The sequence below is a fragment of a genome, unplaced genomic scaffold (assembly GCF_019419815.1).
Source record: "Pyrus x bretschneideri cultivar Hongxiangsu unplaced genomic scaffold, Pyrus_bretschneideri_v1 Contig40, whole genome shotgun sequence".
NCBI classification, from domain to species: Eukaryota; Viridiplantae; Streptophyta; class Magnoliopsida; order Rosales; family Rosaceae; genus Pyrus; species Pyrus x bretschneideri.
This window is the reverse complement of record NW_025999724.1, coordinates 1030585-1043543: the sequence shown is the minus strand read 5'-3', so window position 1 is coordinate 1043543 and position 12959 is coordinate 1030585. Positions and strand designations below refer to the sequence as shown.

At 36.4% G+C, this 12959-nt stretch overlaps 1 protein-coding gene and 1 long non-coding RNA gene across 2 annotated transcripts; one reads left to right on the top strand and one right to left on the bottom strand.

Annotated features, from left to right (window-relative positions):
• Window positions 1-4185: 4185 nt before the first annotated feature.
• On the top strand, window positions 4186-7783 carry LOC103956374 (probable protein S-acyltransferase 12). Its single transcript, XM_009368346.3, has 7 exons — window positions 4186-4410; window positions 5124-5373; window positions 6006-6097; window positions 6430-6556; window positions 6651-6736; window positions 7049-7114; window positions 7226-7783. Exons 1-7 carry the CDS (start codon window positions 4222-4224, stop codon window positions 7340-7342), a joined length of 927 nt encoding a protein of 308 aa, XP_009366621.2. The 5' UTR covers window positions 4186-4221; the 3' UTR covers window positions 7343-7783.
• Window positions 7784-11359: 3576 nt separating this feature from the next.
• On the bottom strand, window positions 11360-12418 carry LOC125469156. The gene is made up of 2 exons (XR_007251518.1): window positions 12120-12418; window positions 11360-11887 (listed from the first exon to the last, which is right to left on the bottom strand). It is a non-coding gene; the product is annotated as an uncharacterized LOC125469156 (long non-coding RNA).
• Window positions 12419-12959: the final 541 nt, after the last annotated feature.

Below are 12959 nucleotides of genomic sequence, written 5' to 3'. Positions count from 1 at the left end.
CCACGTACCACATACTAAATCTGATCATTGTCCTCTTAAAATCAATCTTCAATATACTCAAGTCCTCAATCCTCTTCAAAGACCTTTTAGATTTGAGGCTATGTGGCTTAGGCATGACACATTTGATGAGCTTATTGCAGAAAATTGGGGTAATTCTCATGTTTTTGCCATGGACAAAACTTGTGGTCTAATTGAGTCTCTGAAAAAATGGAATATTCATGTCTTTGGACACTTAAAGCAGAAGAAGATGAAGCTCCTTGGATGCATTGCTGGTATCCAGAAAGCACTGTGTAGAGGCCTAAACAATTTTCTTCTCAACTTGGTGGGGGAATTAATTTCAAAGTTCAACGAAATTTTAAATCAAGAAGCTATCTTCTGGCATTAAAAGTCTAGATTGAAATAGTTACAAGACGGCAATCGTAATACCAAATTTTTTCATCTTACCACGATTGTGAGGAGAAGGAGAAATAGAATTGAGGGACTGAAGAATGACCAAGTTGAATGGATTGTAAACCCTGATAACCTGAAGAGTCTTGTTATGGAGTATTTTCAAACAGTGTTCTCTCATGGGCAATGGTCTAGACAGGCTACTTCTCTGCCTAAATTGTTTCCTTCTGTTCATTTGGATAATATTAGATCACGTAATAGAGAGATTGACCATGTTGAAGTTAAGGATAGCATTTTTAGTATTGGAGGTACTAAAGCACCGGGTATATATGAGTTTCCTACTTGCTTTTATCAAGCTCAATAGGGCAGACGTGCAAGTGATATTATTGATTTGGTTAAAACAACATTTCAAACTCATAGATTGCCACATGATTTGAACAATACGTTAATTGCTCTTGTTCCTAAAATTGAGAACCCTCCAAAAGATGCTAAATTTTAGACTAATCAGTCTATGTTGCACTTTATAAAAGGTCATAACTAAGATTATTATAGCTAATCTCAGGCATCTTCTCCCTCAATTAATAAGTCCAAGTCAAGCTAATTTTGTGCCTGGCAGACATATAATAGATAACATTCTCATTGCACAAAATCTTTATAAGTTTAGAAAGTCCAAGCGTAAGAAAAGTTTTTTGGCTTGGAAAATTGATTTGTCCAAGGCTTATGATCGCTTAAACTGGAGCTTTATTAGTGGTGTGCTCTATAAGATTGCCTTGCTTGAAAGTTTGGTTCATCTTATTATGGACTACATAGCCTCTATTAAATACCAGGTGCATGTTAATGGTGGATTAACTGAGAGCTTTACGCCTAGTAATGGTATCAGACAAGGGGATCCTTTGTCCCCTTATATGCTTGTACTTTGTATTGAGAAATTGTCTTAAATTATTACTAATGAAGTCAATTATGGTTAATGGAAACTTATTAAAGCTTCTCAATTTGGTCCCGGAGTCTCTTGCCTATTTTTTTTCCACATATAATCTTATACTCTTTGCAGATGCAACACCAAAACAAGCTAGGGTGATGAAGAGATGTATTGACAAATTCTGCTTAGCACTCCTTTGTCTAATAATCTTAGAAATTATTTGGGGATGCCATTGATCCAATATAGAGTCTCCAAGTTAACTTACAAGGGTGTGATTGATAAAGTTCAGAGTAGATTTTCTTCTTGGAAGAGTAATGTCTTTTCAATGGTTGGAAGAGCCACCTTAATTCAAGCAGTCACTTTTGCAACACCAGTGTATGCTATGCAAACCACTAAGCTCCTGATTAGTGTATGCAAACATTTGGATAAGTTAAATAGAAAATTATTTTGGGGGTACTTTCAGCAAAAAAAGAAAATTCATTTATGTCAATGGAACCTTGTTTGTAGGCCCAAATGCATTAGAGGTGTGGGATTAAAGAAAACGGCATAGATGAATCAAGCTTTGTTAGCTAAAATTGGATGAAGAATTAATGCTAATGATACAAGTTTCTAGGCAAAAATCTATGAGGCGAAATACTTGCAAGGGAGCTCTATTTTGGATACTAAATTACATGAGAAGTTTGACTGCTCTTACAAGTGGAAAGGAATCTGACTACTCTTACACTTGGAAAGGAATTCTTTATGGAACTGATTTGTTGCGCAAAGGAATGAAATGGAGAATTAGGAAGGGTGATGGTTTCAAGTTTTGGAAAGACCATTAGGTGTTGAATGATCCTTTATTTAATTATATTGATGCTAATAACTTTCCCGATGAGGACTTTTCAGTCTCTTCTTTCATTCGGGGTGGTTGGTGGGACGTCAATAAGCTAAGAACTGCTATTCCAAAAAACTTGGTCCAAAAAATAATTGGGTCTTTTGGGATGGGTCCAAAGTAATTAAAAATTGGACCTATTTCAAAAGTCAAAAGTTACTAAAAATTGGACATATTTCAAAAGGTGGCCTATAAAATTGGACCTATTTCAAATTTTTTCAAAAACAATCAGTTGGTCTGCTGGGATTGTTGGCGCTTGTGAGGACAAACTTATATGGAGATGCACTTCAAATGGAACTTTCATTGTAAAAACAGCCTATAAGGTGTTATATGATTGTAAAGAAAAAGGCCTGTTTTTATTGGCTTGGCATTTGGACTCTCAAAATCACCCCCCTCCCCCACACCACCAAAAAAAAAAAAAAACTTAAATTCTTCCTTTGGCTTATTGTTCAAGGTAAGTTACTTACTAATGAGCAAAGAACCAAAAGAAACTTAATTGTGAATTCCTTTTGCAACCTTTGTTCTGGGCATTTGGAGACCATTACACATATTCTGAGGGAATGTAGCAAAGCTAAATGCATTTAGGATATTTTACGGATTCCTTCTTAATTGTGCAATACTTTTAATTTGGACTTGAAAACCTGGTTGATGGCTAACGTGACGTCCAAGGTAATGTGGTCTAACAAGATCGCATGGAATTGTTTGTTTGTCTTTGCTTCCAAGTATATCTGGAAATGGAGGAACCACTAGATTTTTAATTTGGATTTCTTCCTCCCTAGTGATCCTAAAAAGGTTATTGTTGGATATGGATTTGGATGGATGGATTCCCTTCTAAAAATTGATAAACCTCATTCTCGGATGTATGTTATGTTGAAGTGGGAGCCTCCTGTTTTTGGTTGGCATAAGTTGAAAGTAGATGGATCTAGGAAAATGGTTTCAAGCAACATCGGTGTTGGAGGAATTCTCCATGATCACAATGGTGATTGCTTGGGAGGTTTCTCTATTAATCTAGGCAATGACAAATTATAGAAGTCGAAGTTTGGAGATTGTATTTCAGACTTCAGCTTGCTATTGAAAAAGACATATCTAAGTTAATTATTGAGATGGACTCTTCCTCTTCTGTATTATTGTTGAACCAGCATGTGCAAGATAATTTTCACCCCTTGCTATCCTTATGAAAAGTTGCAGGGATTTGAGGAGAGAATTAAGCTTTGTGAGCTAAAGCATATTTTCAGAGAAGTGAACAATGTTGCAGATTAGCTAGCCAAATGAAGCTACAATTTGGACCTTGGGTTGTGTTCTTTTCAGTTGGGCTGTGTTCTTTTCAGTTTCCTCCTTAATCACTTGTACAACATCTAACGAATGATCTTGTAGGTGCCCTTATGGGCCACTTTATTATTATAATTGATATGTATTAGTTCGTCTGGGGTTTCTTCACCCCCTCTATTCACCAAAAAAATAAAAAAGAATAATAAATCATTACAACATAATCACCAAATTCTCTTGCTTGCCAGCTGCCGGTCTCTCTATAATCTCTCAATAAAATATGAGTATAACAAATAATTGTTTTTTGTTTAAGGTAATGATGTACATACTAAATTGAAAAATAAATGATGTATTATCAATAAGAAATAAGCACGTTAATCAATACTATGCAGTAACATAATCATCTACTTCTAGTTTATTTAGTTTGCAAAATTTTATCTACAAAATTTATCTTCCTGACCGAGAGCGGAGAGACGAAGAGGTGGAATGAGTTTCTGACAAATCCTCCGACGCGCCCAAAGTACCAAACTCAGTTACAACTACTGTAGCAGTAAAATGTCAAAAGTAGAAGTCGACTTTTCACTCTGCAGAGTCCCTTACCGCCTCCATCTCCTCCATCTCCAAATCCCGGAACACTCCAATCCTACTCCGGAACACCTTAATCCTGGCTCCTGACATCTGGAAACGCCTCTTTCCCCCTCGAACCAGGCGGCCACTCACCCTCCCGCAATTCCAAATCGGGATATCTCGGCCATTTCGAGTCCCAATCAATCCCGGAATGGAGATAAACCTGTTCAGGCTCTGCTCCGGCCTCAAAATCATCGGTTACTTCATGATCCTCCTCGTCGCCGCCATCATCTCCGTCTCCTACTATGCCATCGTCGTAGTCACTTGGGGCCCCGAGCTGCTTCGCGGCGGGGTCCACTCGTTTCTAGCTTTCTTCATCATCGTAATGTTCCATATTCTGGTAATTCTCAACTATTTCAGTTGTGGATGCTTCAAGTTTTCTCCTTTTTTTTTCTTTTCTGTTGTTTTTTAATCTTAATTAAGGGGCAATCGGGAAATTGGAAATTGTAAACAACCCAGTTTTTATTTTGTGTGTTGTGTGTTAATTTCTGTTGATGTTATTGTTTGTATGATTAGGGTCTAATTAGTAGAGTTAAATTGATGTGGTTAGATAGCATCTAAGTAGATTAAGTAGATTGATAGCTGCTGATAGCTGCTGCAATGAGCACAATTTAGATTAGTTAGTACAATTTACTAATTTAGACTGATGGATGAGCTTGAACGAAGTTGGTCTCGAATGTCTGACAAGCTAATAAGAGCTGAATTTGAAATTAGACCCGAAATTCGGGGAGACAAATCAAAGATTGGGTTCAGTTTTGCTGGCTGGTTTACAACTGTTCTAAAAAACTTAGTAAGTAGAGAGGTATGTTTCATACTTACATCGAGGACCCGTGGGAGTTTTGCCTTTGACAAAGACTAAGGAGAGTGAATGTTGATTTCGTGTCATATATGATTTTTTCAAGCTTGTTATAGCAAAATTTAAAATGAGAATACATTGATAAATAATGTTATTTGTTTATGACTTCTGAGAAAGCCGAATTGAGTAGAAAGATTGATTTGGTAGAAAACTAACTCAAGTTTGGCCCTCGGTTTGAATTTGTATTTGTGTTGCAGCTTGTAATGTTACTGTGGAGTTACTTTATGGTAGTCTTTAAAGACCCTGGTTCTGTTCCGGAAAATTGGAAACCTCTAATAGAGGAGGAAAACTTAGAGGCTGGTAGTTCTCTGACTTTGTCAGAAAATATCGAACCCGAGGCATTCACTTCAACACAATCTTCAGATGGACGAGAAAGAAGACCACAAGTAGGGTATTGTAGTCGATGCCAAAATGGCAAGCCACCACGATGCCATCATTGCTCTGTCTGTAAGCAACTTTTTTTCTAATGTTGACGATACATATGTTGCTTGTATCTGGGCATGCATTATTGTTTTTTGTGCATTTTCCCATGGAGCATTTCTTTTTCTTCTTTGCTTCCCATATGCATGTAAGAGTACCTTTTATCCTTGATTTTTATATTTCTTGCAAGGAGATGCCATCGGTTTGAGGTGGTGTTGTGATAGAATATCTCCCTAGAAAATCTTCCAAGTCCCATGGGTGGTACCGAATATATGAATTCACTCTCACATTTTTGTGTTGTCAGCTTTATCAATAAAGTTTCTAGAGGTTTTATCAATAAAGTTATCATTTACCGTTGGATGTTTCTCTCTTTGCCACTGTTTATGGAAGTTCCTGAGAACTTGGTCAGCAAAGATATGCATAGAGAGATGGTTTAAGACTGTTAAATGTCGATCTGACTCTTTAACATCCTATCCGGTTATTTAAATTGTAGTAGCATGTGTCCTTTTGGCGTGTTCTTTGTTTGCAACTCTATGTCGTCATTGATAACCTGACAACTTTGGAACATTGTCGCTATCCTTATTTAACATTCAGTGATCAGTGAAACTGTCTATTAACTATTAAGTGATAATCATTTTGTTTTCTTTTATGCTCTGTAGGCCAAAGATGTGTACTTAAGATGGATCACCATTGTGTTTGGGTGGTGAATTGTGTTGGTGCACGCAACTACAAGTTTTTTCTTCTTTTCTTGGTAATGACATATTCCTTTTTCTTATTAATGTACTTGCAGTCACAACTCACGAAATAAGAAATTTGTGTAGATTTCCTTCCCCACCAGATTTTTTGTTCAAAGGCTGGCAATCCCACAGAATCTAGGGCTGGGAACTGGAGATGTTTGAGTTATCTTTGACGTGTGTGTGCGTTGGGGGAAGTGGGGCTCGCAGAGAGTGATGGGAAATGCAATTGATTATAAAATAAATACCTTATGGTGTGCAAATAAACTTTAAAAGTGGGAGTAATTGGCTATTTTACTGTCCCTTTGTTTTTGCTCACTCGTTCCAGTTTCTGTTTGTGCCTTGAAAGCTTTATACATTTCTGGAGACGACAATGGATACTTTAGTTTTGCTGCCAAATTTTATCCATTTCTTCTCTGAAGCCACGGATCATTCTGAATCTCCTGGAAATCTTGCAGTCATTTTTTTGACATTTGGTAATATTCCACCGAATAAATCATTTTCATGTTCACATATTGGTTCCACTTTCATTGTTTACTTGCTCCTTACAGATTGTTTACCTTGTTGCAGTGCTTAATTTAGCCTTTGCACTGAGTCTTCTTTGTTTTGTGGTTATGCATGCGTCCCTTCTGTCAAGCAACACTACTACAGTTGAGGTAATACACTCACCTGCTACTTTCTTTCTACCGTTTGTAAGATTTATGAATATTTTCGTAGTTTGCACTTACCATTTGAGACCTGAATTACCTGATAAAATTATGTTCATCTGGCTACTACCCTCTGCTTGAGTTTCTATATTAATTTATGAATACATACACTGTAAAATAAGAATTTGCTACAGTTGTCCAAAATGATCCAAATATCAGAGTAACCTGAATCTACAAAGAATTTAACAATGCCACATGTTTATGATTTATCATGTCTTATAAGATCACAATTGTATGCAACTATTTGAAACAATGTTTCAGGTTCATGAAAAGAGAGGAGCAATCAGATGGAAGTATGACTTGGGCAGGAAGAAGAATTTTGAGCAGGTGGAATTCTCTCTCTCTCTCTCTCTCTCTCTCTCTCTCTCACTTAGTGCTTATGTAACCCGTTTTTCCATCAGACATTTGATGATTTTTAACTCTTTTCCTTTCCTGTAGGTTTTCGGCACGAAGAAGGCACTGTGGCTCTTACCACTGTTCTCAAAAGAGGATTTAGACAACGTACCTGCCCTTCGGGGACTGGAGTTTCCAACACTTTCAGATACTGAGGCTTGATGCTTGGTGAATTCCCATACTTTTACCTCCCACCAGCCATTTAGATATCTTTACAGACTCATACATGCTGATTACAGTGGGTCTATAAAGGTGTATTACCCCTGTCCATTTCAGTCAACTTAGTCTATAGTTAAGAGAGGATTTAAATTTGAGTCGTGGTTTTTTATTTTTACTTTTATACATTGAAGAAAAATTGGATTCAGAAGGATCACCCTAAACAGGAAACTAGGAAAGTGATTGCTTGGGGGAAAAAAAACTCAGTTAGCTACCCATCAATTTTTTATACTGATTGTTTTTCTGCTCCATGTCTTGTCCCTCGTCCAAACTACGTGTACCCCAATTTCTTGGATATGGGGAAAAGGCTGTGCTTGAAGTAGTTGCGTCGAAGATTTTATACTGAGATGTATAAATCTATATTGATGTGTAGCTAAGTTTGCTCTACTTCCTCGAACTATTCGTTGCCGGAAATTGTGATTGCCAGTAACTCATTCACGTTGTACGGGATGTTGATGTCGACTTGGGGTGATAATTTGGATGTCCAGTTGGCTGAAAATTTGGTTTGATGTTGTAAATCACCAAATATTTGCTCATCATAAATCAAGGCGCAAGTGTGTTCCATTAGATAAGGGTAGTTTTGATTAATTTGCTCGCTTCTTTCTTTCAGTTTTGGCTTTTTTTTTTGTACTGCCCCAAGGAACTCACTTTCAATTTCATTTTTCCCCTTAAAACTAAAATTTTGCCACTTTACACATTGAAACTCAATATTCGCTCCACTTTGGCGAGATTCTGACCAATTTGTTATATTGGTGTTAACTTTGCTGATGTGGTGATGGACCGGACCTATTAATTTGCTGATGTGGCAGCCACATCACTTTTTGTATGCCAATTGGCGGGACCTTCCCCACGCCACCTCTTTCTTTCTCCGTCTCTCTTTCCCAACCCCATTTCCCAAGCCAGCACCGCCCCAACTCCCCGCTCTGAGCTCTCTGGCCACTGCACACCCCCATTTGATCATTTATTCATCGAACTTTACGTGCATTTACTGTTCTTAGATTCCAGATTTTCAGAAGACAGTGGAAATGTTGCAGTGAATGTTTTTAGACATAGTTTTTCTGGGATTTTCTGTTTGGCTTCCCATAAACTCTTCGTGAAAAAGAAAAGGAAAAAAAGATATGCAGCTCTTGAAATTTTGATTTTCGTTTGCTTTGCGAAAGTGAAATTGGGATATGATTACATGTTTATGGAATACGAGAATACCGAAGTAATTTCCTTTTTCTTTCACTTTCCTCAGACTTCTCGGCAGACAAATAGCGAACTAGTAGAAATTTATATGTTTATGTATGTATGTGTGTATGCATGTGTTTATGCGTGTCTGTTAGGACATATACAGGCACGGAAGTCGCCGCCCGTTACAGCTGTTCCTCGTGCTGTATTGACCACAGAAAGTGCTAGGCATGGGGAGGTGTTTTCTTGGAGAGTGGATGGTGGCGTGTGGTGGCAAGAGTGCTCATAGTTGGGGGGCGGCTTGGGAGATGGGGCTAGGGAAGAGGGAAAGGGATCCTTTCCGAATCTCTTCCTTCGAAGTCCGTGAATCAAGTGATCCGGATTCTTGAATTTTAATCCAACAGTTTTTGAAATCCGGGCTTCTAAAAGTTATAATAATTTTAAATCATTAAATCAAATTTTAAAAGTCTAAATCACTTGTTTTGTAATCTTTAGAGAAAGATATCAAAGAAGATCTTTTTCCAGGAAAAGAGTGAGAGACAGAAAGCAAGGTTTGGATTGGGGGAGGGTGCCACCAATTGACATAAAAAAGTTGATGTGACTGCCACATCAGAAAATTAGCAGGTATCATGGCCACATTAGCAAAGTAGACGCCACTTTCACTGATTTGACAGAATCTCGTTTAAATGAAGTGAATAGAGGTTCAAGGTGCAAAGTCATAAAATAAGCCTTCAATTAAAATCCGAGTAGCCTATGACTTAGCCTTAGTTTGGTATTAACGTGATTCTGAAAAAAAATATTTTTTTTCTATTTGGTAAACATTCAGCTTCAGCTTTTTTTCATAGTGTTGGGTCAAAAAAAGTCAAAAACACAAAGCTGCAAAACCTAGCTTTGAAAAACCAACTTTTTTTCATATCTGTTTTACATAAAAGTTTATCAAACATTATAATACTGTTTTTTTTTTCAAAAGCAATTTTACAAAAAAGTTTACCAAACACTATGCTGCCTTTATTTCACAGCTACTTATTCTCACAGTACAACAAAATCAATTTTTTGTTCAAAGTACAACAATATCAAATCAGCCTTAGCAATAAAAAGATGACTATAGAAGCCAACCGTTTAAATGTTAGTTTCAACTCCTACAAATGGTACAACGTTTACGTGTACCTGAGAAGTATGGTTTTTTCAATGATTACACGTATTTAAAGTTTTACTTAAATTTTTTTTTTAATAATCACGCATTCAGAGTTTCACTAAAAAATCTTTTACTCGAGGAAAGGGAAGATTCCCTGGAAGATTTTTTATCGATGAGCATCAATATTATTTGGGACAATGCAATACTAGGGTAGGCAACATTCTTAACCTGTTTATATTATATCATATAAACTTGATTCCCCAACAGCTCTCTTACCTTTTATATTATTTAACAATGAATGAATCAATGATGTGATTACAACCACACAAACCTGACCCATATCCCACCCAACCCCCTTATTTGTGATTTTTAAATGGAAAATTTTATTTGAATCTATATAATTTCTTTCTACATTTAATTTAAATTTTAATTGTGAATTATTTTTTTTACTCTATTGCATAATTACTATCAAGTATAAGATGAAATTAATAATAAAACCAAAATTTATCAATAAATCCACATCCCAAATAATCAAACTCTACTATAACACAATGTTTATCCTACTTTCATCACGCAATTAATCAACATTTATCTGAGCCATTTATTCGCAAGAAATCATCTTTATGTGTTGTCTGCACTAAAAATAGCACTAACATCTTTTAGAAAAATCGAAAATCATGAACCGTAAAATTCTTCATAAACTAGACATCCATATTTTTTCAAGCATATAAGGCTCAATATCTATTTCATCTTGAGGAAGTACAGCTTAATCTTCAAACTTGACAAAAGAATAATTCCAATAGAAGCCAAACGCCTTGGATAAACAGCAAACAGAGGAGCCATGACCTTGAATGCCGTGCTGAGGAAAGGAGATGTCAAGTATCCTCTTTGTCCGGTGATGAGACCCCATCGTCGATTTGTGGAAGCATAGATCATACGTCGAATAATATTCCACTGAGTTATTATTCTTCAAATTGATGCACCAATATCTACTTTTGCTAATGCAAACTATTTAAGGAAAAGGTAATAAAATACAAATTAGATATCGATGTATGAAAACAACGTAGTCAGCGGGATAGAGATTTAATCTATGCTCAAAATCTGGTCCACACGATCTCAAAGTGATACATGAGGAGGGAGACAAGATAAAATCTTTTGGCGAAACAAGCTTACAGTATGTTATAATAGATATTGGCAGTAAGTGATCAATTTGCAACGGTCACAAATTAAACTTTTACGATATCTGCCATTAAGCTTTACTACGAGTCTAATGCTAAAATTAAAATCAAATTACAGATGTTGGAAGCATCGATACTGGCGGGATCACTATGCTTGAAGAGGTCCAGAAAAATGTAGGTAGAAAGGGTCTCAAGGTATGATATTATGGTAGACTAGTTTTGTTTGATATAGTTCATATTTTTGTTTGATCATGAGTTTATGCTTTATTCTTTCTTCTGATCTATCAGCTTGTAATAGCAAAGCCCCGAAGTAAGGTGATCAAGAAGCTCGTGAAGTCCAAGTTCACCAAGAAAATTGTTAAGGAATGAGTGTAAATATAAATATATATTTTGAATGAAATTTATGAGGGTAATTTAGGTAGTAAATTTGGGTTTAAAAAGATATTAAATCTTTATACAGCAACTACCAAAACTAAATCATACTACTAATGTAATTCTATATCAAGATAAACCACAAAAATTAATTAATAGTCAACAGGTCCCTTATAGAAAAACTCCACGCATGTTAACAAATTGTAGGTGGGCGATATATATTATATTGTTTTATTTTTTTAATATCTATACATGATCCACATGGTTACTCCATTGCTCATCTTTTTTGGCCGGAACCACCGAGTCATTGAGGTGAACGGGTTGACTCACCCTCGTAACATAATGGTCGTTCGGATTACAGATATCGGAGGCCACGACGGAGAACCAAACGATGGCTGGGGTAGCAAATAGGACGAGACCAAAGGGCACCATCCACAGCTGCCTATTTGCAGGATGATACTGATACTCCCACCACCCTAACATGAGTCCTCCAGCCACACTCGCCAGAACTGACCAAAAGCAAGCTGTTCTTGTCTCCACAATTCTTTGTTGTTCCAAGTAACTTATTGTTTCTTTGTCTTCCTCGTTCAATCCCATCAAAATAACGATCGAAAAAGTAAATTCCTGGCTCTGTTCCTGAAATCATATTGGTTAAAAAACGAAAAGGAACGAAAATTAACAAAGCATCGAATTCATAATTTGTAGGGTAATGTTTCCTTGCCATGTTAAGTAGCTAGACAGTGTGATAAAAGAACATTTTTCCTATATCATGTATTCTAATCTGACATACAGTCTAACAAGAGAACATTTCTATATACGCATGCACAAGTTCCATAAAACAAAACAACAAAAGCATAAAGAAACATACCTCGGTGTTATTGGTGATGAAGAAGAAGATTGAGAGATGTGGAAATTAAGTTAGATGTTGGGGGTGAAGATATAGAGAGAGGTGTTAAAGGAGGGACATAAACCCTAAGAATAAGAACTGGAGAGTGTTGGGAGCTTGGAGGGCAAGAGTCCCATGGATCTGGTGGATTAATACTAAGGGAGTAAGGTTCTGAGGAGGGCTTTGGACTTTGCAAAGTCACACAAGAACAACCAAAGAGTCTGATTGAGCTAAACATCCGACGTGCCTTTCTCTCAAAGTTATTATTTGTTAAAGAGAATAAATATAAAGGAGAAAAATGATTACGTATCACGATCAAACAACGCATTTGCCAAGTTATCTGGGGTAGATTTTATATGAATCTATTTTTGTAATATATATATTGGTCACTGTTTTGACAAGTGGCTTGTTTTAAGTGATCAAACTGTACTAGTGGTTGTTCATAACGTATTAAAAATTTATTTTTCAATTTTATTTTCAAGATTTGTAATGGTCATAAATCTGCTGGCTGGCAAGCCGGCAAGACTAGAAGGTGGAACTGAGGATTCGTTCTCATTTGTTGAACTACAGAAATTTGGGTTCAACTCAATGAAGGTGAGAAATATAGAGGTGGATTCTCTACCCTTCTATTTTCATACTTATTTTTATACCTTCCTGTGATGTGTGGTCATGGTTAAACCACGTCAACATTTTATATTAATTTTTATAGAAATAATAAAACAAAAAATAATAGAAATATAAAATGTTGACATGGCTCAACCGTAACCGTACAAATAGGAGAACATGAGGAGAGTATGGAAATGGAAGAGCAGACAATCCACC

Excerpts from the sequence above, each read along its gene's own strand:
- LOC103956374 (XM_009368346.3), top strand. The coding sequence starts at position 4,222 with ATGGAGATAAACCTGTTCAGGCTCTGCTCCGGCCTCAAAATCATCGGT. Across the intron at positions 6,737-7,048 it reads GCAACACTACTACAGTTGAG|GTTCATGAAAAGAGAGGAGC; the intron begins GTAATACACTCA and ends ACAATGTTTCAG. Across the intron at positions 7,115-7,225 it reads GGAAGAAGAATTTTGAGCAG|GTTTTCGGCACGAAGAAGGC; the intron begins GTGGAATTCTCT and ends CCTTTCCTGTAG.